Raw genomic sequence first — 23,439 nt, 5'->3', positions numbered from 1 at the left:
TAAGTTTACTTGATTTTTGTGCTTAAATACATTTTGAAGTATCTATAATTTTCTTGATTATTATTTTTCGAGGAAACTCCACTGCATTTCTATGAATGTTCTTGTTACTCACTGCTTTTGCTCTGAAATCAGCTCATGAATTTTCTTTTGTTTTCTTTTCTAATGTTTGATACATAAGTCAATAAACTGTATTCAGTTCTGCTAGTAGTTTGTCTAAGAGGTGTTGCCATACTTTCATGTCACAGGTCTCCATAGTTGAACTTAGAGCAAACATAGAGCAAATGTCAATGAAAACAGGCAGTATATTCACTGGTGGTAATGATGGTTACGGCAGAGAAGGATGATGATGCTCCACCTGAGCACTCATGGCCATATGTTCAGCCCTTTTTTGAAGTTTTTTGACATAAAGAATGATTTGAATTGTTTTAAATGTTTGCTTCATCAAGGCCTACAAGAAAGCCATCCTACTGAGAAAGTATGTTGAGGTAAGTAGCTGAACAATTTTTTTATTCCAGATGTATATTGAAACCAAGCTGTCTGTGCTTGTAGCAACTTACTTGCTTTTTTATTCTATGGTTGATATTCCTATTATTGTTTCTTGGGGGGTGGGGCAACAAATATGGAAATCTGTAGCATGAGAGTTTAAAAAACCTAAATTAACATAATGTAGCAGAATGTACATTCATGTACCCATCTATAAAGAGGGAACTGGATCTTATCCTGTGTTGAAGTTGGGTCTTTGTTAATAATTTAACATAGAGTACAGTCTAGACCTGCTATTTTTGTAAAAGTGTCTTGAGATAACATTTCTTGTGATTTGGCAATATATAAGTAAAGATTGATTGTTTCATATAAACTTGAAATCAAACAGAAATAAATGTGTTACATTGAAATGTAAAGAAAGCAGCTTAAGGCCTGTTGCAATACAGCCAAAATTATTATTATTAATTTATTTAACTTAAGTACTGCCCCTGATGAGGCAAATGTCCAATCATTGATTAGGGTGTTAGGGTGGCCACTTTCCTACAGCCTGGTCTAGCATTTGAGTGCCAGCCTCCACTAACTACCCCACTTGTAGTGCTTACTCATAGGGATTCTTAACTTTCTATTTTGGTGTGGTAGTTCAAAATCAAAGTCCCCAGTGCAGTGGGAAAATTTTAAACTTTGGGGTTAATGGTTTACTTTCTTTCAAAATCAGTCTATGTGTTGAAAATAGTGGTTCGAACTCCAGTGGGGAAAAACTCCAGCTCCATTTGGGAAATCCCTGGCTTAGATTGAAAACTGAACCCTTCTGTCCAGTGGTAGGACTATATAATCAATAACATATAAAAACATATATATATCGTAAGATATGCTCATTTTTTACCTCTTTAATTCTAATTTTAATTTAATTACTGATAACTTTTTAATAATTGTTACTTTATAGGCTCTTGTTTGCTTTATATTTTTTATTGCAGTGTGTACTTTGCTACTGTGACACTTGAATCTCCCATTGTGGGACGAGTAAAGGACTCTCTTATCTTACTCTCTTAGATATTAGTTAACAAGATAGAAAGGGTAAATCAATGTTACTCATTTGTGTGTGTGCACAGTGTCTTCTTGCCACCCCTACAGCAGTCTGTAGAGGACCCCAGAACTCCATTATGTGTTAGCATTGTGATTGTACAGCCTCTACTTCCTGTATTTTTCTTGAGCTAGCTTAACATGCACAGCAAGTTAAGCTTATTGATATGGGAGCTGTAGCAGGCTTTAGTTTTACATTAAGGTTCTTTCTTTCTGTGTAGCTATTTTTCTTGTATGGTTAGCTTTAATTCCATCTTATACATTTACTGGGCTCTCCCTTGGTAGCCTACTGTTCCCGTGGGGGAGAAAGGTGGTCTATCTATGCCAGAATGAACGGTGGTGCCAGAATAGAGAGACAATCACAGCATCATTAAGTCCAAAATCAATGCAGAATCCCACTGGTTTATGTAAACCTTGGTATAAAAAGGTGTTTATTATATTATCAAGTGATGATTATGACTCATTTTGTGTACATCATTTTAATTTGCAGGCTACAAATATTTTTCAGAACTGGATATAGACTGCAGCCAGACCGTTTTTAAATGATGTCTTGGGAGTAACTCATGAAGGAGGACTTAAAGTGCAGACATAAAAAAGGGTTTAATAAACAAATACTTGCTTAATTCAAAGTCCAAGGTCCAACTGAAAATCCATAAACAAAATCCACACGAAACATTTTCAAAGAACCTACCACAGGAAAGGGGAAAACACAGAATCTAAATACACAAAGCCTAATCAACACAGGTGTGACAAAAACACAGGTGAAACTAATCAGTGTAATCAAACGAAAGGGAAGCGCACAAGGGCAGGACGTAAACAAACCACACAAGGAACAAGTAATCCAAATAACACAGGAAACACTGGAGACTGAACTAAGAGCTACAAGTGAAAATACACACACAAGGAATACAAAAACACAAGGCATGAAACACAGGGAATGGCGACTGAAATGCACAAAAGACAACCAGAGGAACAATTGACAAGACAACCCATGATTAAAAAAACAGGAAAAGACTAAGAAACGCAAAACCAGGAAGATACAAAACTAAACAAAATCCACTCATGGCATAAAGTCTTACTTTAATCAATACTAGGACATCATAATGTTGTTGTTGATTATGTTGTATCTTTTGAACATTTACTGGAAACAGCACCTTAAAGATTTATATAATTCAACTCACAGTGCTTGAGTCAATGTGTTGAGTTACTTTCCAGAAAGAAAAAGAGCTGCAGCTATGGCATAACACAAGATTAATAGCATTGCCAACATTATGTTTTCATTCCTACTACATTAGATATAGATTTAATTTCTCAATCAATGTGATTGTATGAAAATGAAACTCAAAATTAACAGATCATCAGAACAATTGAGCAATGGAAAGGAATAAAAAAAAGATATCAAGGTAACTGGAGCCCTCCAAGTTTAATCTGTGGCTTCCTGCTGCTTTTTATTTACCAGATGAATTCACTCACAAGCAGCAATTTCTGTGCAAGAGGACATTGGATGGAACATTGCTATTACATAAATTGGAAAGTGACAAGATATTTATGGCCAGTTTTAACAATTACTGGTACTTGTGGGTGTTGTTTACACCAAAATGGAGAGCAACAGGAGGAGCATGGCAATGTGTTTGGGAGGAGCTGTACCACAATTGGCCAACAGGTGGAAGCAAAGGGCTGAATAAAACACAGATAGCACAGCATGCTGCAGAGGTGGTTCAGTATGACAGTAATTGCACTGTATGCTGTATAGTGTCCAAGATTTCTTAAAATGTCTTGTAAACAATACGTTTCAGGACAATAATTTTATGAAATGTGTTATAAAAAGCACTGCTGGTGAAAAGTTGTTTAAGTCTTCCTCATCATAATAGTAGTGCAAGATGTGGATTCAAGTCATGTTGCAATCTACATTGGTCTTTAATTCATGAAACAGTCTTAATGATAATGATCATATTTTACAGAGCCTCATCTTGCAAGTAAGTTTCTAATTTCTCAGTCAGAACCAAGGGCACTGAAGAATCAAAAGTTACGTGTCATATTGCAGCTGTTCAGAGATCATCATCTGCAGTCACAAGTCTAGTTATATAAGAAATTAGATCAGAATTATTACGTAAATATTTCCAATAACAACAGACTTTCACAAGCGTTAAATTAAGTGACCATCAGGGCATCCCTTTCAAATGGTGAAAGAAACCATCACGCCTTTTCAAAGTAATGAACAAAAAAGGGCTTTTTTTCTGAATCATCTTCATTCATGTCTCTTGGAAATCCCTCTGTGGTAGAAGTAATATTAATCTCTAGACTGAAGCTGCTGTAATACTTGTAGGAATAATAAAAATGGTTATTGCGCTCTATATTATTAATGTGTGAGGAAGGAGTTGGAGAGCCGCAGGCTGCCTGGGAGTTCAGGAACAGTAATGCTTTCATTTTCCCACCATTCTACCAGAATTACTTTTTTAAATATCAAACTTTTACATCTTAGCACTGTTTCTTTTTCCTCTCTTACCTCATAAAACCAGATCACTTGAACTGGAAGATGTCTCAAAACTCATTTATGCTTTTTTGGTGTTTGTCTGTGTTTGATCAGTCATTATATTCACACCCACAATGCTACAGGAACAGCAGAACCTTGACTGACTGTGACAGTCATTCGGCCTTGAGCAGCTGTTGTTGTAGTACACATTCACACCAGCAGGTGTCCCTGTATCTTTCTTTTTCAGTCAAAGAATAGCCATTATGATCCATAATACATCATTTCTTTCAAATAATCTATATTTTTTAACCTTTTGAAGGAATAATGATTATTGATAATTAATTATAGGAGAGAGCATGGCTAAAGTGACGTCCAGGTGTGTGTTTTAAATGCAAAAAAGAGTGATAAATACCTTTTTAAATGGTTTGCTCAAATGAACACTTTCACTATTGGCCTTTTGATTATCTATTTGGATATACAGTGACAACAGAAGCTCTGTAAAAAAAAAAAAAAGAAGAGTATTCCACCAACATCCCTCTTAATTCTGCCCTAAGATGAAGTAGTACAAACATGGAGTGATTTGGAGTAACAGGCCAATACACATTTAGTGGGAAAAGTCCCTCAAAAGCCAATCTCTGTGAGTAGATGCGCGTACACGAGTGAAAGTGTGAATGTGTAGGTTTTGCGTGGGGGACTGATAGATGTGGGTTTGTTGCTGCTTCTCCTCACACTAACAATTACTTTACTTCGATGTAATTTTCTGCTTGTGTATCTTGCAGATTTTTTGCGGTTGCATAACTGTCAGGTAGGTTATTATAATGATGTGCACGTTGCGATTTTCTCCCCCCCTCCCAACAAATCCAATCACACCCTCCCCCATCTCAAGTACAATTACGTGATGGGTGACGTTGGAGCATGCGGAGGAGGGCGCTGGGCAGGGACCACTTGGACCTAAGAGGACTAAACGCTATTTGGTTTCAGCACAGAAACAACGCACTGAAGGCAGCGGAGGACCAGGGCGCCGTGCTGAAGCCGAGCCCATTGTCTCCTTCCAACACAGCGCACAGGGAGAGACGAGGAAGAAGAAGAAGAAGGGTTTGACAAAACAGCCGTGCAGCCCAGAGAGGAGTGTCCCAGTGGTTATAGGCATTGCGGGTTTGTAAGCCACAGAAACAAAAAGGGCCCTGGAAAGGTCTGACCAATAACGGAAAATGAATCACAGTCAAGTTGTAATATGAACAAGAGCCGCGTTTTGTTGCAATTGGCGAACAACTATTGATGCTTTTGCGCCGATCGTTTTCCACACCATCAGTTCGCGCGGACTTCTTTTGTTCGCATCGCCTCAGTCCCAAATTCTAGTCTGCAGATCCGTGTTGCCGATTCGCCAGAAGCTCCAGAAACAACAGAACTTAACAGAATCCAAGATGAATTTCCAGTCGGGCGTTCCAGTGTCTGGTCTCTCGCAGCAGTCTCAGCCGGCCATGCCCACTCCAGGCACGGTCCCGGTGGTAGTTCCCGTCCCAGTGCCCCAGTCCATCCCGTCCCAGTTCGGATCCGGATCGTCTGCGAGCTCAGGGGCCGGACAGTTCGGCTCGGGGACTGTTTCAGGCCAGGCAACCCAGCCCGGGTCGGCGGGCTCGCAGTTTGTTTTGTCCAACTCTGCGGCCATCAGGGCAGAGATACACCGGTTTGAGTCTGTCCACCCGAACATTTACGCCATCTACGACCTGATCGAGCGTATAGATGACCTGGCTCTGCAGAACCAGATCCGGGAGCATGTAATCTCCATTGAAGGTGCGTATAAAAGGGATCAAACTGGGGCTTTTCTCTGTCTTTTCATTCATTGAGGGTTGGGGGAAGAAAGAGGGTCGGAGGGAGGGAGGGAGGGGGGGTCTTGTCTCCTGTGTTTTCCTTTCCCCTTCCCTTTCATGTACACTTGGTGGCATTGCCACAGTGTCAACAATCGCACTTAGAGGCTGGGGGCGTAGCCGATCTCATAGTCCTGCTACAGGAATGAATTGCAGTGTAGTGTGACCAATCAAATGTTCAATTTCACTCAAGAGGCAGCATGCGTCATTGCAATTAGCTTCATAATGACAATTTCTAAAGGGAAGATTGTTTTCACATCTTATACCTAACCTCCAAAGAAAGTCTGGGATTTCTCTCTTTTCAATTTAAACCTATATCGTGCTGCACAATGAGAAGTCACTGAGAGCAGATACACAGAAGGCAGAAGGATCAATATTGTACCACTGGATTTGGCATGATGGATGTAACAGGGTTTGTTATAAAGCCACTCAGCTTCTACATTCTTGGAAATCACATCTTTATGTTCTCATCTGACCAGAGAAGGATGACAGCGACTGTAAAGCAGACCTCCATGCTGTGTGGGAAGCGTTGGCTGTGTGTCAGATTTAAGTGAGGATGATGCACTGTCATGTGAACGTCATAAATGATGGTAGCAGTTTCTTATGTGTATTCTCCCGGCCGCTCATCCGCCCATGTATCCAGTGACACAGCAGCCAGTGAGCTGTCCATCACAGTCAGCTGTCAGAGGGTCTCCAGGAACATCAGAGCAACTGTGTGAATGTATGTGTTTTCAGCATTTGTTCCAGTATTATCCTGTTGGGCAACATCATCTTGAGTTCAATCCATTTTGTATGGACGAACAGAGAAAACTAATGTATAGGTTATCTTGTTAAAGAAGCCTCTATGGCAAACAGTACGATTCATCTCAGTGTGAAATAGTTTAACTGTCATCTATGATTTTATCAAGAGTATATGGAGTATTTAAAAAAAGGTTTTGTTTTTGGCCCATAGTCGAGTATTTCTTTCCTTAACTGTTGAACCAAGTCACCACAATTTGAGCATTTTATCAAATAAAAAGCAATGTCTTGGTCTGTTTTCTGTCAGCATTCAACACCCACACTTCCTGTGAAGCATTGCAGTATGCCACTGGCTCAGACTCATGGGAATTGTTGTTGAATGCTGAAAAAATAGAGCTTATTGCAACTTTAAGGAAGACATGCTTTCAGTGTCAAATGTGACATACTAATATATAAAGGATGTCATCAGCACACATGATCAGATTTCATAATTTTCTGAAAAATATGATATTCTCCTTAAAGTCAAACAGCATAAAGGCTAACATCACCTAAGACAGATTTAAAGTGTGATGGTGAGTCTTCAGTTGGTCAGAATGACAATAAGACATGTTAATGTGTATAATACACTGGTGGGTCTGTGGTGTGTGAGTTCAACATTTGAGCAAAGAAAGCTTTTCCCTTTTTTCTGCTGCCTTGTTACATAACGTCTCAATGAAGACATGTCCTTATTCTGTGTCTTGATAGGACAACAACAGAGCCTTTTGTGAGATTTCTGTCAGAGGCACCCCTTTAAAAATAGGAAGGTTATAGCTTGCTGTGTTCACAGGTCTGTTTTGATACCAACATGTGTCTTTTTTTTTCTCCAAAAGTTGAACTGCAGGAAAACTCCAGTTTGAACTTTATAAGCACTGTGTGTATTTTGTGGAGTTGAACCTCACTCTTATTGTGTCGCCATTCCTCTTTCAGCTGTTGAAGCTGTAGAAACTTCTGTCCCCGAGTGCTCTTAAGCAAAACTGAGTATAAAGTTGATTCTTCAGTTGTGAGATATGTCAGCTTTTAAACAGATTATATGGCATATGATGCTGCTCCCGTTTGTTTGAGAAAATTGCCTCTGTGACCTCATAATTTTGTAACTTTCTGATTGTTGAAGATAAGAAAAATTGTTAGAATCAAGCCACTACTCTCTGAGTCTAATGTGATAAATGTGAGGCTTATAGTCGATGTTTGAGACACAAAATCTCCCAGTCGGATATCACGCTGCTTGTATTTGTCCAAGGATCCTTGGGAATATGAACAAAACTGTGACTGTTGTGTCCACACCTGCAGGCTTATACAAAACGTGTAAGTAGAGAAAATACATCCTGAAAGCAAAACAGAACAGAGATGAAAAATATGCACCCTGTTTTTTTTGTTCTTTTTTTCAAAGTGTCTTTTAAGCACATTGTTAACATGCTGGGGGTAATATTTGACATTATGTGCATGAAGTTTAGTGTTGTAAGCATACACCTGATGTCAAAAGGCAAAGCACATTTTTGTTTCCTTTCCTCACACACGTTGCATTAGCTTTGAGGTACCTTCTGGCACGTTTTTATTCTGTGAAATGAGATGAAGTTGCCTTAATAAGTGTAACACCGAGAGGCTTTGAAGAGCTGCAACAGGAGTCATTGGCCGTCTTGTCTTCACCTGCACTGTGGAGCTGCAGAGCCGTTCCTCTTCAATCTTGCATCATTGCAGAGTCTGTTGCTAAGGAACCAATGGCTCATGCATTTAGCTGAAAATGCTGAAGAAAAGAATGAATAGAAATTACAGCCTTAAACCCTTTCGAAATGAATTCCCATCCATGCTAAGGTTCCCCCTGTTGTTCTGTTGATTAATAAGATCTTTATGTGATGATGACGCTCCATGCTGGGTTTTTGTGATGGCTTTCTTCGCCTCGCAGTGGTCGCAGTTTGCAGTGATTGATAATCAAGGTGCTGCTTGGTGCAAGCCCAAATAACATATATTTTCTCTTTTTATCTTTGTGAAAACATTTTTTTTTTATTCAGAACAACAGGTGATTTAGATTAGACAAGCATATAATTCATGATAAACTGTGGGAATGACCAGGTCGGGGAAAACAGCAGAGGCAAATTATAGAGAAGTACTAAGCGGTTGGTGAGTCTTGAAGATATTTTTCAAGCAAGCCAAGAGGAGAATTAGCAGGGTAGCCTGCTAAACACCCTGTCAGATCACAATACCAACCTTTTCTTCCATGTTCCCTTCATGTCATTTTGTGACAAACTAATGAACAATCTTTGAAAGAAACAACTTGACTGTTGATCACGATCTACACGACTTAAACCTCGTTAACATGATTCTAAAATGACTCCACAATCCCTGGGAATAGATGGTGAGATAAAGCATGGCACACCAGCACTTTACCAATCAGGCTTAACTGGAAAGTGCCATTTCCTGGATCACTCTTTGGCCCTGAGATGTTTTCGGCGACTGTGTCAGTTACATTTTGTATTTGGACTGCTACTATGCCCTGTCTCCATGTGGTAGACCAGCTCACAGACACTCTTTGTCCCATGATGAAACATAATCAGTAGTTTTTGGAACTTGCGGGACACTGACCAACAGATTGACTCATACTGACTAGCCACTAAAGGTTGAAGATTTGCACACTGTGACAACGATGTAAGCCATGACCACAATTGTAGTTATTAATTTACATTGTAAATAAGAGGAAGTGATATATACAGTAGATTGAGGGGTGCAGGTTTAATTCAAAGAAAAATATAAAGCATTTATGTTTTGTGGCATCTGTTTCACTGACGGCCAAAGCTTTGAAGTCTCTTGATACTGACATAACACTAGTGATGCAGCAGGAAATTAAAGTTTGTTGCAGTACAACGTTTTTAAGCTGGCAGCCAATGGAAGTACATCTAAGAGGCTGATTGCACCATAGCAATGATCAACTGATGGAAGATTATATTGCATCGAATAAGTTGAGAAACACATTATCATGGAAAGTGAAAATGAAATAACATAATAAATAGGCTGATAATCTACAGCACAAGGGTGCATGGCTCTACAGTACAATACAGCAGTCAGTTCAGATAGCCAAGCTAATTAATACCCAACACCCATTTGGCATGACACTGGATACTGTGTCCTTGCTGCATTATTAATCGTCTTAAACAGCAGATTCATTAAGTCAAATGAACAAACTAATATTGTTCCTAAATGCAGTTTGCCACATAAAAACAGATACTTTAGCAGTTTTGTGTTTCTGTTTTCACCCTGAACTCTTGAACTAAAGTCAGAGCCTGGGGTTGGATCTAGGGGAATTAATACATGAGTTAGCAAGTAGCATAAAAGTCGGCTCACAGAGGTTTAGAGACAGCTGCAAAGATTGTATCTCTGATGTGATTTCAGTTATATTTTTAGCTTTTCATCTCAATGTGGAGGAGTGTTCTATTAACACAAGTATGCCTTGGGAATACTTTCCTTTGGTCCTATTTGCAAAGGGAGTTCTGATTGCTACCCTAATTTATAGTCTTGTCAAAGTTGCATGATGTTCTTTTGTTTTCTGAGGACGTTCTGTTTGTAGTTGAAAAGATATTTTGGTTTATTCTAAGTTTTTATATAAAGTGCCAAAGCAGCTCAGACTGTTACGGGAATAGAGCAAAAGGTAAGAAATGTTCAGGTCTGTTATGGACAGACACGTGTGGGACTCCTGTTTTTTTAGCCTCAACATGGCTGTGCACCTTTTACAGGAGATGTGTGTGTATTTTGGGGGGATTTCCTTGAGCTGAGCATTTCTATTTTACATTTTTGTATCTTGCATCTTGAGCAAAAGCAGTGTGTCATAAGCTGCACAAGCTCACGCTGACATTCATATTTTCCAACTGACAGTCCAATGTCAGAGCAAGGGCAGTCACCTAAATCCACTGCTACTCAAGAGGGGTGCTCGGGATTTCAAGAAAGGGCTAATAAGCCTGCACAATAGGACATTGTGCGCTCAGATAGCAATAGGGACGACACAGAGGGTTACAAAAAGCCCACAGACTGAAGCCTCAGAGCTCCCTGTTGGCATTGTGTGGCACCTAAGCAGCTCGCTGGTACACACTGCGTCTCTCTTGTAGTCAATTGCCAGGGAGAGCATGAGTATGAGAGCTCATCTGCAAATCACACGCAGAGGCAGATGATAATGCATCTTTCCACTGCTGCAGAAACGGGATTAATTTCCTTCTCTGGGACGGAAAACCCTGAAATATCTTGATTAACATTAATTTTATTGGCCACATGCTGTCATGCAGTAGCAAAATACATGCATAATGATGAAATCCAAGTGATTTTTAAAATGATTGATCCTACTCATTTAACATGAAAAGACCAGCAGGGTTCATGGGTGTTTTCCATTGAGTTTTAACAATCTGAAGCACGAGATACGTGTGTATGTGGTTGTGTGGTTTGATTTTAGGAACTGGGCTTACAGTTGTCACTGAGGGCCATCTGTGTCAGGAAAAATGCCGCTGAGACTTCTGGCATGTGAGATCTTCACAATGTGCTCATTATATTTCAAAGCCATATCTGTGAATATGGATTAGACACTGTTATAGAGTTAGAAATGTCTGTCAATACCACCAGCTGTGTTACATACACGGTGTGTCGATGTAAATTACTGTTAATGTGGAATGCCGCTGTTTATAGAGTAGCTCAGTAACTGTTTACTAGTTGTAGATCTCGTGCCTAAATAAAGCCTTGCATAAATATCTGTGAGGCACTGAGTAAGCCCAAACCTGGCCTGTACTTTAGCTCTCTTTATTCTCCTTTTTCTGAGTAGTGAGTCCCAAAAAAAGAAAAGATTAAACACTGCTCAACTGAAGATCTTGTATTTTGTAGATCCTAATTATTTTACAATTATTCTCAAGCATTCATCTGTAATACATCAATTTGGTAGCATTTTGTTAGCAGCATGGAGCTGAAAGAGCGTTTCTTTTATGTCACAACCAAGAAATCGAAATATAAATATACAAATGGAGTTTTAGCTAATAAACAGGATTTAACTTTAAACACGCTCACAGAAGGTAAAGGGAATATGTCATTATTAGGGATCTCATTATACCGTATTATCGCGATAACAGGTCCATGGTACAATATTTATTGCAATAATTTAACACAAAAGACGAGTGAAGACTTAGAAAAAGTGCCGTTTATGTCTCTGTGTAGCTTATGACACCCACCCATCCATGGTGAGTAAGATGCACTCTGCTTGCTTGAGGCTCTGTGTAACTATAGTCTATGTCTCTTTGAAGAGAGCTGGCAATAGTGTTTGACTAGAGTATGGTTGTGATGGGAATTTTTACTTTGGCTCCAGTGTGTTTACTAACCTTCTGAATTATTCGTTGTCAACCTCAGAAAATGTTTGTAGGTCTTTGGCTATATATTCAGAGATACATCTTGTGATCTCTTGAGCTCTCGTACAGTTACGGGAAAGTGAAGCTGCAAACAATTCCTTTAGTCTTTTTGCCTGGCTGGAATTTTCTCCTCAAATCTTTTCAGAGTGATGATTTGTTACATGGCTGCTCGCATTGCTTGTTTTCCCCAATATGCCACCTCTTACAGGTCTGTCCTGTAAGTAGCTTTCATGAATGGACAACACACCTATGTCTGCCCATTGTGCGAAGTGAAGCCAAAGTGCCACCTCCATAGGTGCCGACATATCCCATGGTGGAGCCACGGCATGCACTGAAGCAATCTGTCTGGTTGATTGGTGGGATTTACATCAACCAAAATACATATTTAACTCACCCATTTAACATCAAAGATCCCTCAGGTGGGTACGGTCCACAGCGGAGCAGATTCTTGAGTTGGTTTGAAGCAGGCACTCATGGTGATGGAAAGGTCTATGACTCTGGTGTCAGTGTTCATTATGTTTCCTCTCACCGTTCCTCCTCAGCTCTGCTAATCGAGCAAAGAACCCTACAGGAGCCCACATTTGTCAACAGAGCTGTCAACCAATCATCTTTTTAACATCCATTGACTGCTGTGACAGAAAGCATGTTTTAGAGAAATGTATTTGAAGGGTTTTCAATTTTCTAGTTTGGTCCATGTTCCATGTGTTATAATGGAAGAGGAGGGCTTTAAGACATACAGCAGCCAGTCACCAGGTTGAGCTCTAAAATTATAGCCTCACATGGGATATTTGCTGTTGTGTCTATTCCTTTATACAGTTTACGGCTGGAACCAGGATGCAGTCAGCTTTTCTTAGCATAAACATTTGAAACAAAAGCTTCCCCTAAAGTTCAAATCAAATTTTAAGTATATGATGATCAACACGCTGTATGAGTAAAGCTCCTGTGAAGGACTTGAGGTTTGTGTTGATTTTGGAACCACCTATTGGACAAAGCAGTATGTTTAATCTCTTTGCTTCTCTGACCTGTATGTTTGTGTGTAGTGTGTCAACCTGCTGTGGAGAATGAAAGATAATGGCTGCTTCTTAAGTATGCTAAAAATCGTCTTGTCTAAAGCCTACTCAGTGGCAGCAGTTTCAGGCATTAAGGATGACTATAGACAGAGGTAGTCTTGTTTCTGATGGTCTGGTTTAATTTGTAGCTCATAAAGAAGTATTAATTTCAAAGAGAGAGCCATATATTAATCTGTTAGCTAATGTCTGTTTGTTAGCTAAGAAATAGCTGCAACACATGACTCCCTGTAAGAACTCAATTACAAATGTGAACATGTCTGTTTGTTTAATACTTAAAGAAAATTGATGAGATATTTTTTGGGCATTCTTGATGCAGCTTTAACTTAAGAAAAAGCTAGGCTAGTTGTTTGCTTGCTAGCATGTGCCCTGTCTCTAAGCTAAAATTAGCTAGCATTGCTGTTACCAGCTCTGTGCTTAATGCAACAACTTCAAAGTGGTATCAGTCTTCTCCTCTAAAGCTTGGCAAAATTGAAGTTAAGGGTATTTGAAAACTGTTCCTTTTGAATCATTTGTAAAAATCTGAAAAGATAGTTACAGACAAGCTCAAGAAGTAAAACCCTGGACTTGAGCCAGGCCCTGTTGACTGTTTGGCCTCTGGGATTTCCTTTGTTTTGCTAGCCGTGAGTATTTCTGTGAATTTGGAGAAACACAGATTACCTTGAACATATTCGATACGCCTTTTTTCATGAGAGCAATCCTGTGTCTGGCGGGGGGAAAAGCTCCTCTGCAGTATCTCACGTCTCAGAGGTCCCAGCACCTCTCTCAGGCTCTCCATTCAGTCGTCTGATGTGATGTAACACAGATTAATCCCAACACCTGAAACATGCATGCAGCCGACATCAAGTGGCCCAAGCTGGTGCTGATAAAAGTATATGCTTTTGATTTTCGTTAACACCAGAGATGTTGTCTGATCCCCTGCAGCATCTGTAGCAACTGAACCAACTTTGTTGGGGCTAAGAAGGTATCAGGTTTCAGCCATGTTTAATCCTAGAGAGCGGTGTTGAAGAAACACTTCTCAGCATGTTAACGTCACAGGTTTACTCTTGAGAGCGTAGTAGTAACAGACTTTACCCCTGACAGATGTACAGCAGATAACAGGGTTTGCTCAGGCCTCCCTCTCAAAAGGCCCCCCTTTTTTTGTGATGTGCTTGTACAGTTTGTATCATCTGCAGCTTTTGAACGCTCATTACCGCCCACACTGAAATGCGTTTTGACACTGCACCCTGACTCTTGACCGTGGGTCAGCAGTGATGAGCTGTAAACAGAGCCTCGGTCCGAACGCTTGGGAGGTCTATGGGGTCAAAGTGCCATTTCTGCATCAGCCCTGCTGTCCTCTGTGTGCTACAGCACCTTAGCATTAGCCTATTGAATGTGACGCTGTACTCTTAGGCAGAATGTCTTCCATTGTGCTGTTGAACAAAGACTCCCTCTTTCCCATTGATGGACAGCTCATTTTTTCTTCTGAATGTGGAGGGGCGGGGATGAGCTGGTCAGGCAGTTTTTTTCTTGTAAAGGAAATATAGAGCATACTCATCCCAAGCTCTTATTAAAGTAGAGGGTTGCTTTTTTAAGACTACCATTTTCTGACAATGTTAATGGCTATGAGGAGTAGTTCTGATCTAATGTTTTACTGAAGGGGAAAGCCATTGAATATCTGAGCTGAGTTCATTGTAAATCACTAGGTTTTTACTGCAGAATGGGAGAATAAATGGACCATGTGTGTCACGGCCATACATGAATCAACGGGTGAGAACCATTAAGTAGCTTCATTTGATTTAGATGAAAGAAGGAAGAAAGAAAATCCCAATTTCTGGGGATTTACAGAGATATAGAGTAATATGATGATATTCTCATTACGTGGATATTGCTCAAAAGAATAAACTAAAAAATGTTATAATATGTGGCCATGAGACAGGATGCTGCCCGCAATAATGTGGAAATATACAGAATGTTTCATTTAGCTGATAACTAAGAACCTACTCCTGATGGTCGACTCTCAAAAGATTATAGATATTTTTTATATTTTTGTATTTAAAAAGTCTAGTTTACACATATCTGAGGGTAAGAATGTCAGAGATTTAATTAATTAATTAATTTAAGATCCATATATAACCTATACTTTCTGATTCTAAATGAGATAACTTTTGTTAAAGCACAAAAATAATATACAGTACAGACTAATCAATAATACTTTTTTTTTTTATTCTACTATGATCCGTTGCACACCTGTGCATCAAACTAAGCATACCCTATGAATTAATGTCAGAAGTCCATATGTCTGCGTTAAAACTTATGATGTTGTTGTGGATGAGACTGTGACTGTGTGTGGAGATCACTTCCTACAAACCAGAAAGGGATACATCTGGAAAGTAGTGTGGACTTGGGATACTGTTCCAAATACAACATTAGCTGCTGAAATCCTCATCTTTCGCAGAAAAATTAAGGTCATCAAGTACTGTAAATTCAATGTTTTTGTCATTAGTTGTTTTAGCTTTAGGTTGCCTTTGGTAAACTTTCTGCAGTTCTCAAATGTCAAATAGGCACAATGGCACCCATCATTTTGTTTGCTAATGCTAGCTGCGGTTACTTCTGCTTCATATTCCTTCATTACATCTTTATTGTGACAACTCTGCAGGTGACTTCAAAAATATGTTGTGTTAAGAATTGATGACTATTTTACTCCTCTGAATAATTGTGGCACATGTTTAGCAAATTGCAATCATCTTATTCTCCTCTGAACAGGTGAACAATATATCTAAAGCTATGTTGTGTTAGCTTGTTGCTGCTGCACTTGTTGTTCTCCTCTCTTTGCAATACTGCCACCCATTATGTTTGAAAGTGTACACTTGTACATAAGTATCATTTGTCATCATTTGCTGCTTTGCTTTTACATTACTGATTAATACCTTCAGTAAGATAAGCAGACTCTTTAAAGATGACATCTTAAGTGTAAGGAAAAATGCAAAGAGACTCATTAAGTGACATTTTTATGGGCCAGATATCTCAGGCTTCATCTGACAATTATTTCAGTCTGTTGATCATTACTTAACCCATCAGTTATTTCTAGATTATTACATTTTTACATGAAGCCTCCCATTTGAAGTCGTGGCAGTTCTTTAACTGTCTTCAAATCAAGTCATGATTTGTCTGACAGAAGGCTAAACAAAAACAAAAACAAATGTCTAAAAATTATTAATACAATGTCAACAAAATAAATCACTTCAAACCCTATAAATAAATCATCAATAGAGACATTAGATCTGAAGATGGATACCTGGGTAATGAAAATAATCAAGCTAACATCTAAGGATGTGATGTCCTGTGATATTTATAATTCCTTCTCAACATTTAGGTTTGGAAGCTGAAACAGCGGTCAATTAAATTCTCCATAGGCTCTTTTTTTCTTTGCATTTTTTTTATATGGTGCATCATCCGTATCCTATGGTGGAAGTGCTCGTGTTTCCTGCCAGCGGGGCTGGAAGCAGATGGCTGCTGACAGAGGAAGGGGTTTGGAAAGCAGTGAGTGAGCAACAGATGGAAAGACGCATATGCCTCCAAGTCCCCTCAGCCTGCCAGCAGTCCCGTGACTAACTGTGGGAAGATTGCAGCCTCATCCAGGTTGGGGATGGAGAGAGGATCATGATGGAGGATGAAGTGTCCTTAGAGTAGAAAATGGTTTTCTGAGACCAGTTTGTCAGTGGATATTCTCACTTGAAGGGATTTAGATCTTGTTTAATTGGGGATAAATGGAAACCCGTGGTTAAGAATGAACCTGGCCTGCTGGTATATTCTTGAACTACCCAGATATTTAGTGGAATAATCTCAGTTTTTCTTTTTTCTTTGAAAATAAATCTCATACAGGGACTTTTTAGACCCTCAGGGAGGAGATTTTCTGCAGTGAAGAGGAAAAATGCCAGACAAAGGAAGTTTGGCCTACGGTATGAGAGGCTGTGAGAGTATGACAGCACATGATACTAGTTAGAAGTTGGTTACTCCTGCTCTTGGAAAGTCATGTAATTGAGAACACACTATTTTAAAGCTTCAGCAGAAGTGTGGAAATTCAATGTTATTTCCCTGGATAGTTCAGGGACATGTCACAGTTTCTCTGCGTCAGTCAGTCAGCCTTCAAGGGCATGCTCCAGTATGTTTGTCTGTACATAAATGGTCATTCCTGTTAACTAGCATTGAATCCTTTAAGTTGGAACTAAAAGATGACCCTGATCTATATTTTGTGAGGGTAAAATCTGTTTCCTTATAGGACAGTTTATGTAAGGCCCCCTAAGGGTCCAATCATGCGGTCTACTTAAAGTGATGCTCAGCAAGAGTTTGACTTATGCTCTCAAAATAGACTATCACAGTGTGTATGTCACATTAATAGTCTGAGCATTACAGCACTTCTTTTCAGTGGTTACCCCTCTTGTCAGTACATCTGGTTCAACATGTGCCAGCTGAGTGTTATCACATAGGTCCCACATTCCTTTTGGAGATGTCATTGTTTTGATGCTGTCCTGACATGTCCTCTGGCCTTGTGCTCGCTGCCTTCAAAGCACTCACTCAGGCAACATGCCAGGTGCTTGTTTTCCACTTTGGTTTGCTGCTTATTGTGGGAAAATGTGCATCATAGCTGTAGCTTTTGGAAAAGCCATTCTACAGTGGACAGTTGGTTTTAATAAAGTTTAAAAAAAGTTTGAAGCATCTGTTCCTCAGCTTAAGTCTGGATGAGTGGAGATATTTTGGTCACTTGTTTTGTGAATCATTTCTAAACCCTGAGGAGAGTTTGATGTGAAGAGACTTTTTATACTGTGGGAGAGGAAGTGTAATGTGACCCCCATGTACTGTTTATACCCCCTATTTCCTGCTTTAACCCCCCTTAACTGAAATAGCCTGAAGCTGTTCCAGTGCTCAATCCCCCTGGCCATGACCCAGGTCTCATGTCATGTGGTGGAGTATGTGATCTGCATGTACAACAACCCCTCTAGGAACACAATTGCCTTTCCCAATTTGGACCCAACATCTGAGATTGTGTGTGTGTGTGTGTTCAGAATAACCTCCATTAGGACAGGACATTGGCTCCGAGCTGTAAGGATTTACATCCTCTTTGGCTTAATCCTGTCCTCTATAGCTTCAACATACAGCTTTAAATGGACCCTGTTTTAGCATTGCACACTAGATCAGATATTCATAAGTGATAACTGCATTATTAATGAGATAATACTTTAAAACTGTGGAACATTTTAAAGTCTGGAAACATTTTCTTTTCAGTTGCGAGCAAATAATGACCTGCAGTGAGCACAAATTATAACCCTAATGCATCATTCCCATGTGGTTTAAGGGGTCTTAGCTCATTGCACATTAAGCTTTTATTATCTAACTGTTCCAGAGGCAAAACTGTTAATATCTCTTTGTGTGTCAGAACTCTAATGAATTTTAGCTGCAGAGTTTGCATGCATAAATCATGAAAAAGTGTGGTAGTTAGAGTATGTTTAAAGGGTGGTGGTGGTGTGGGGGTCTCTGACAACAAGACAGCACATTTATTGTAAAGTTTGGCCGAAATATTTGGAAGCTACAAAATGCTATGACACAACAGGCCAAACATCAGAGGGCAGAAGTGAATAAAAACAAAGTCAATCTGAGGAGTCACATTTTTTTTAATAGCTTGCAAGTAAAGAGCGATGTTACCATGGAGATTTGGATAGAAAAGATACCAGAATGCTACAGTTTTAATCGAGCACCATTTGGTCCTTTATTTTTGTTAAGATGCAGCGTTTCTGAAACGAGAAAGTGCTGCAAACTGTAGCGTCCTCTGTGTGAACGCTCACTCTGCAGTAGCCATAAGCCGTTCAGTCTTGCTCAAGGCTGTGTGTATGTGTGTGTGTGCGTGTGTGTGTGTGTGTATGTGTGTCAGTGCAGCTCCTCCACAGCTCCGGTTTTGGATGATGAGATTTTCCTCATTGAGGTGTCTGGCGTGAAAAGTGCAGCGTTCAGCAGCCTGACACTGTTCTCAGAAGATGAGCTCTGCCTCTATTTGCTGCTCCTGCAATGGAACGAACTGCTGGCCCTGAAATAAATCACTGTAAACTTAAAACGGAGGAATTATGACACTTGTGTTGCCACGCACTACATATCGGACCCCACTGTGCTCTTGGGTCCAGTCTGTTGTGAAATTGGACCAACTGGTGTCTAGAGATGCACCCTGCTGCTGTGTTAAGTCACATTGAGCCATTTGTATCCATTTTGTGAGTCATTTACAGGAGAATTATTTCATTAAAATTGGTTTCTTTGCAGCTCTGTGCCTCTGATTTGCACTGCTCTGTTATTTTCCCAGTTTTCAGGTATACTAACACAAAAAAACACTCAATAAGTGAATGATATCTCACAAAGCTAATGTTTGTGTGGGCCTCTGAAAAATTTCACACTACTAGATAGTGGCTTTTCACACATTTGGCTTCAAGAGACCCTCAACTAACAAAAAAAGGTACCTTTTGTTGTGTCAGAATCTGGCACAAAATCTGGCATTGGCCAAAAAAACTGGCAGCCAATTTAGGTCCAAGCTAATTCAAAGCTACGTTTTCTCTGTTATGACAATCAAACAAATCTTCCTGTAGTCTCTGCATGCCAATAGGGCTTTTTAGGAAATAGGGCCCTACATTTAGTGGGCTGTCGAGAGAGTTTGGGCACGGTTAGTGGTCCACTTTAGAAAACAAATCCACACCCGTACTCATGGATTTCTCAGATGTCACGTTTGGGGAAAAGTCCATCTGAGTGAAATCTGAGGTAACACCGTCAGCACAGACAAAGGTCATTTAGCATCAGCAGCCCAGAGGAGCTGTGCTCATGTTTGCAATGACAGATTGTGAAGTAGGCTGGTATACTTTAACAGTTTAGATGCTTCGTTGTTGGCTGAGTGTAGAGCAGATCTGCTGGTGGATGGGTAGGCAGTGTGCATGTGTTATGTAACAGGAGTAGGTGGCTGGAGTAGCTCTGCGTGAGGGTGTGTTTGTTGTGTGTGCACTCTCTGGATGTGTGAATTTCCCCACACACAGGCCTTTGCCTCCGACCTGAATGGTGGAGTGCAAAACCCCTGAGGAGATGGATGTAATGGGAGTTTAGGGGGGGCAGGGACAAGGTACCGGAGCAGTGTCATGTTGTGACAGACGGTGAGGAATCGAGGTAGTGAGGGTGAGTCTGCCCTCTAGGAAGCCTCTTAACTCTACTTGTCTGGCTGAATCAATCTAAACCATTTTCTGGGATTATAAGCAGCTATTTTTTTTACCCTGACCTCCAATATCTCTATAGCCTCTGTGCAGATAATTGCCTCTGTATATAGCCCTGACTACTGGCTCAGACCCTTTTGTTTGCAGCTGCTCTAGGACCAGACATCCTTATTTTCGACAAAGAAGGGATCAGATCTCATCAGATAGAGTCCCCAGAGGGCGGGTTGACCTAAGATTGTCTGCTGCTGTGGTAAATGTGGATGGATGGGATAATTCAGCTCAGAATTGTCACCTAAAACATCTACACTGGTTTGTTTGCATGAGTGCATTTATTGCAACTACACACAGAGATATTTTAACCTCTCAGTCATCCTTAAACATGAATCTATTTACTCTCTAAATCCATTTTGTTCTGCTTAAGGTCACAGGGGGTTGGGAAACATTCCAGCATGCACAGCATGGAAGGCAGTGTAATGCAATGAAAATAAGCCAATCATTTGATGACCACAAACTGCAAACAAACACACTCCACGTGACTGCAGGTAATTTCCACTGATCAGAACGTTCTCTGACTTGGCAACAGGTTGCAGCTTTAACATTCATCAGTTGAGGTGATTAATTGATCATCAGACAACAGCAAACATTTTGATAATTAATCCATCACCTTCTTGATAGAAATTTCCTACAAAGTAGTTAATTCAAACTTCACAAATGTGATAATTTGCTGTGTATATAATGTTAATCTGTATAGTTTTGAGTTGTGGATTCACATGTGAACAAACCAGGGACTTTGAAGACATCGTCTTCAGCACTTAGAAATAAGAACCGGAGTCTTTTTTTAGACACCCTATTGATTCATATTTAGAAAGTAGTCTGCTGGTAAACTAATAGATGTAGAAATTAAGTCCTAAAAGAAGTGTACTAATCAAGCAATGGATCAATTTTTCTTTTTCTGTAGCACACAATCCCAACAACAGGCATTTTGTAATACAATGCAGTAAATTAAGTCATTCTTTTTGGCTCGTAATATCTTCAGGTATATCTGGACTTGTCAGGTCAATGATGCTTAAATTGTATGTAATGTGATATTGTGACTACTTGTAAGTAGGGCTGTAAGCATTTGTGTTTAATCACAATGCAGTTAAGGTTTGAAATACATGTGTCATTTAGTTATTTAATCCTGTGCTGTTTTGTCCCTTTCAGCACACCGTAGGTAAGCTGCCACAGAGTCTTCCTGCTTCCTGTTGATGTTGTGACAGGAGATAATGATACCATGGCACATTCCATTTAAAAAAAACTCCCAGACAACTTAGTTGAAAAGTCAAAAGTAATATGAACCTTGTGTCAAACGGAATTAAATTATCACTGAAGAATCTACGGTTTGGTCCACTCCCTAAGAGCTAAGCATAGAGGTGCAGCTAATCGGACTGGTGTCAGACGACAGTGGTCGAGATACTGATAAGAATTGCGTTACATTGATTTGAATATGGACTTAAAATACTGTTCTGAAATGCAAAATAATGGAGCTTTAGATGTGATAAGAAGTGGATTAATTGTGACTAACTAATGAAATACAGCAATTCTTGGTTAAAATAATTCATTTTTTGACAGACCTAAGATGGACACATTTGGTAAGATTTCAGTATTTGTATTGTACTATTAAAACTACTACTATTGCATGGGAATGGACATAGCAACATTGGCAGGGATAAAAAAAAAAAACATCACTCTCACAGGCAGGAACCTTGAGCAGAACCAGACGCATTGATGAACAGCCGTCTACCACAAATGGATATCTGCGCACATCTCCACTCCATGTGTTTCACTTTCACTTTTTTTCTGTGGCTTGTTGCATTAATTTCTGGTACACGTGTCTCGTTGGTCACAGTGTCTCCAAACACAGCTATTTATTTGATTGCAGGAACAACTGAGCAAGCTATAATACGATACACTGTGCGAATTAAGTGGACTGCTGATGACTCACTGCAAATTCTTCTGCTTGCATATGACCCGTGCTGAGCAATGCAACACCTCAGCCTGCACTGACTCAAGGACAGGGATCTCTGCTGCAAAGCCAAACATGGAGTGCTTTTTGATGACTGTGAGTTATTAGACATAGAGTCCCACTCAGAAGAGGCACTACACTCAATTTTTTCCTTAACGTGACTGCAGTTAGGTTTGTTTGGTCGTTTCTAAGGAGCTTTGCTTTGAGCATCCAGGATAATTTGTCCTCTTGTGTCCATCTGGAGAAAATAACACCCACTCTAACTCTAACATTTTTGTTGGATGTCTTGCTTATGAAGGCTTGTATGCAGGATTTTTAAATCCTGTACTGTGGTCAGAAATGTGTAAAAAAGTAACCAAACATCAGTCATATTGTGCATTTTCATGTAGCAGATGAAGCATTTTTCTTCTGGGAGAAAGCCAAGGGCCTGATGTGATTATTAAGATAAAGGTCGCATTGAACTTGTGCTGCATTAGTCTGTCAGCCCTAAATGGCTGTAGATGGATAGGAAATTACTGTAAATGTGGGGAAGTGACAGAAAGAAAAGGTCCATATAGTGTCTTTTCAGTGAGTTTTTTTTTCTGTCTGGCCTGTTTCTATCAGGTCAGATGGAAGCAGAGGGGAGAGGAGCTTAGGTGGATGGGATAAAAAGAGGGTCGAGTAACTCAATTAAGCATCTGGACGTCAGCAAATTTTGTCAAGCAGCAGAGCCTGAGATTACCTAAACTCAATAAGGAGCATCTCTGATGTCTGTGATGACTTTGATGTGATGTCACTTAACAGGAATATCATATGTTATCTGTTCTACAAATAAATGACATGATTTGGATTTATTCAATGCTGCTATCCAGATCTGACACACAAAAAAAGTCAATGCTGTCATGAAAAAGTTCAATCTGTCACTGAGCTTCGACGTCTGAGGCTGATTTTTGACATCTTACAGAAATGGGAAAATGTCAGCCTTATGGGGACTTGAACTTGATAAAGCCTTTCCTGACAACTTTTGTTTCTTTCCCTTGACTTCATGAATTATGCATTCAATATTTTGAGATACATCATTAAGCTCCTTTGTGGAGTTACCTAAAACAGATTGCAGTGTCATA

General features: G+C 39.8%; 1 protein-coding gene across 1 annotated transcript in view; it reads left to right on the top strand.

Moving 5' to 3' along the window:
- The first annotated feature begins 4,718 nt into the window (after positions 1 to 4,718).
- agap3 (ArfGAP with GTPase domain, ankyrin repeat and PH domain 3) overlaps positions 4,719 to 23,439 on the top strand; it is a 134,668-nt gene continuing 115,947 nt past the window's right edge. The window contains exon 1 of the mRNA XM_034702520.1: positions 4,719 to 5,830. Within this exon, the coding sequence (XP_034558411.1) occupies positions 5,461 to 5,830 (370 nt within the window). The 5' untranslated portion in view covers positions 4,719 to 5,460. The remainder of the gene's footprint in view (positions 5,831 to 23,439) is intronic.

Source organism: Notolabrus celidotus, chromosome 15, assembly GCF_009762535.1.
Source record: "Notolabrus celidotus isolate fNotCel1 chromosome 15, fNotCel1.pri, whole genome shotgun sequence".
NCBI lineage: Eukaryota > Metazoa > Chordata > Actinopteri > Labriformes > Labridae > Notolabrus > Notolabrus celidotus.
Note: the sequence above shows the minus strand (reverse complement) of the source record. Positions and strands in the feature narration are given on the sequence as shown.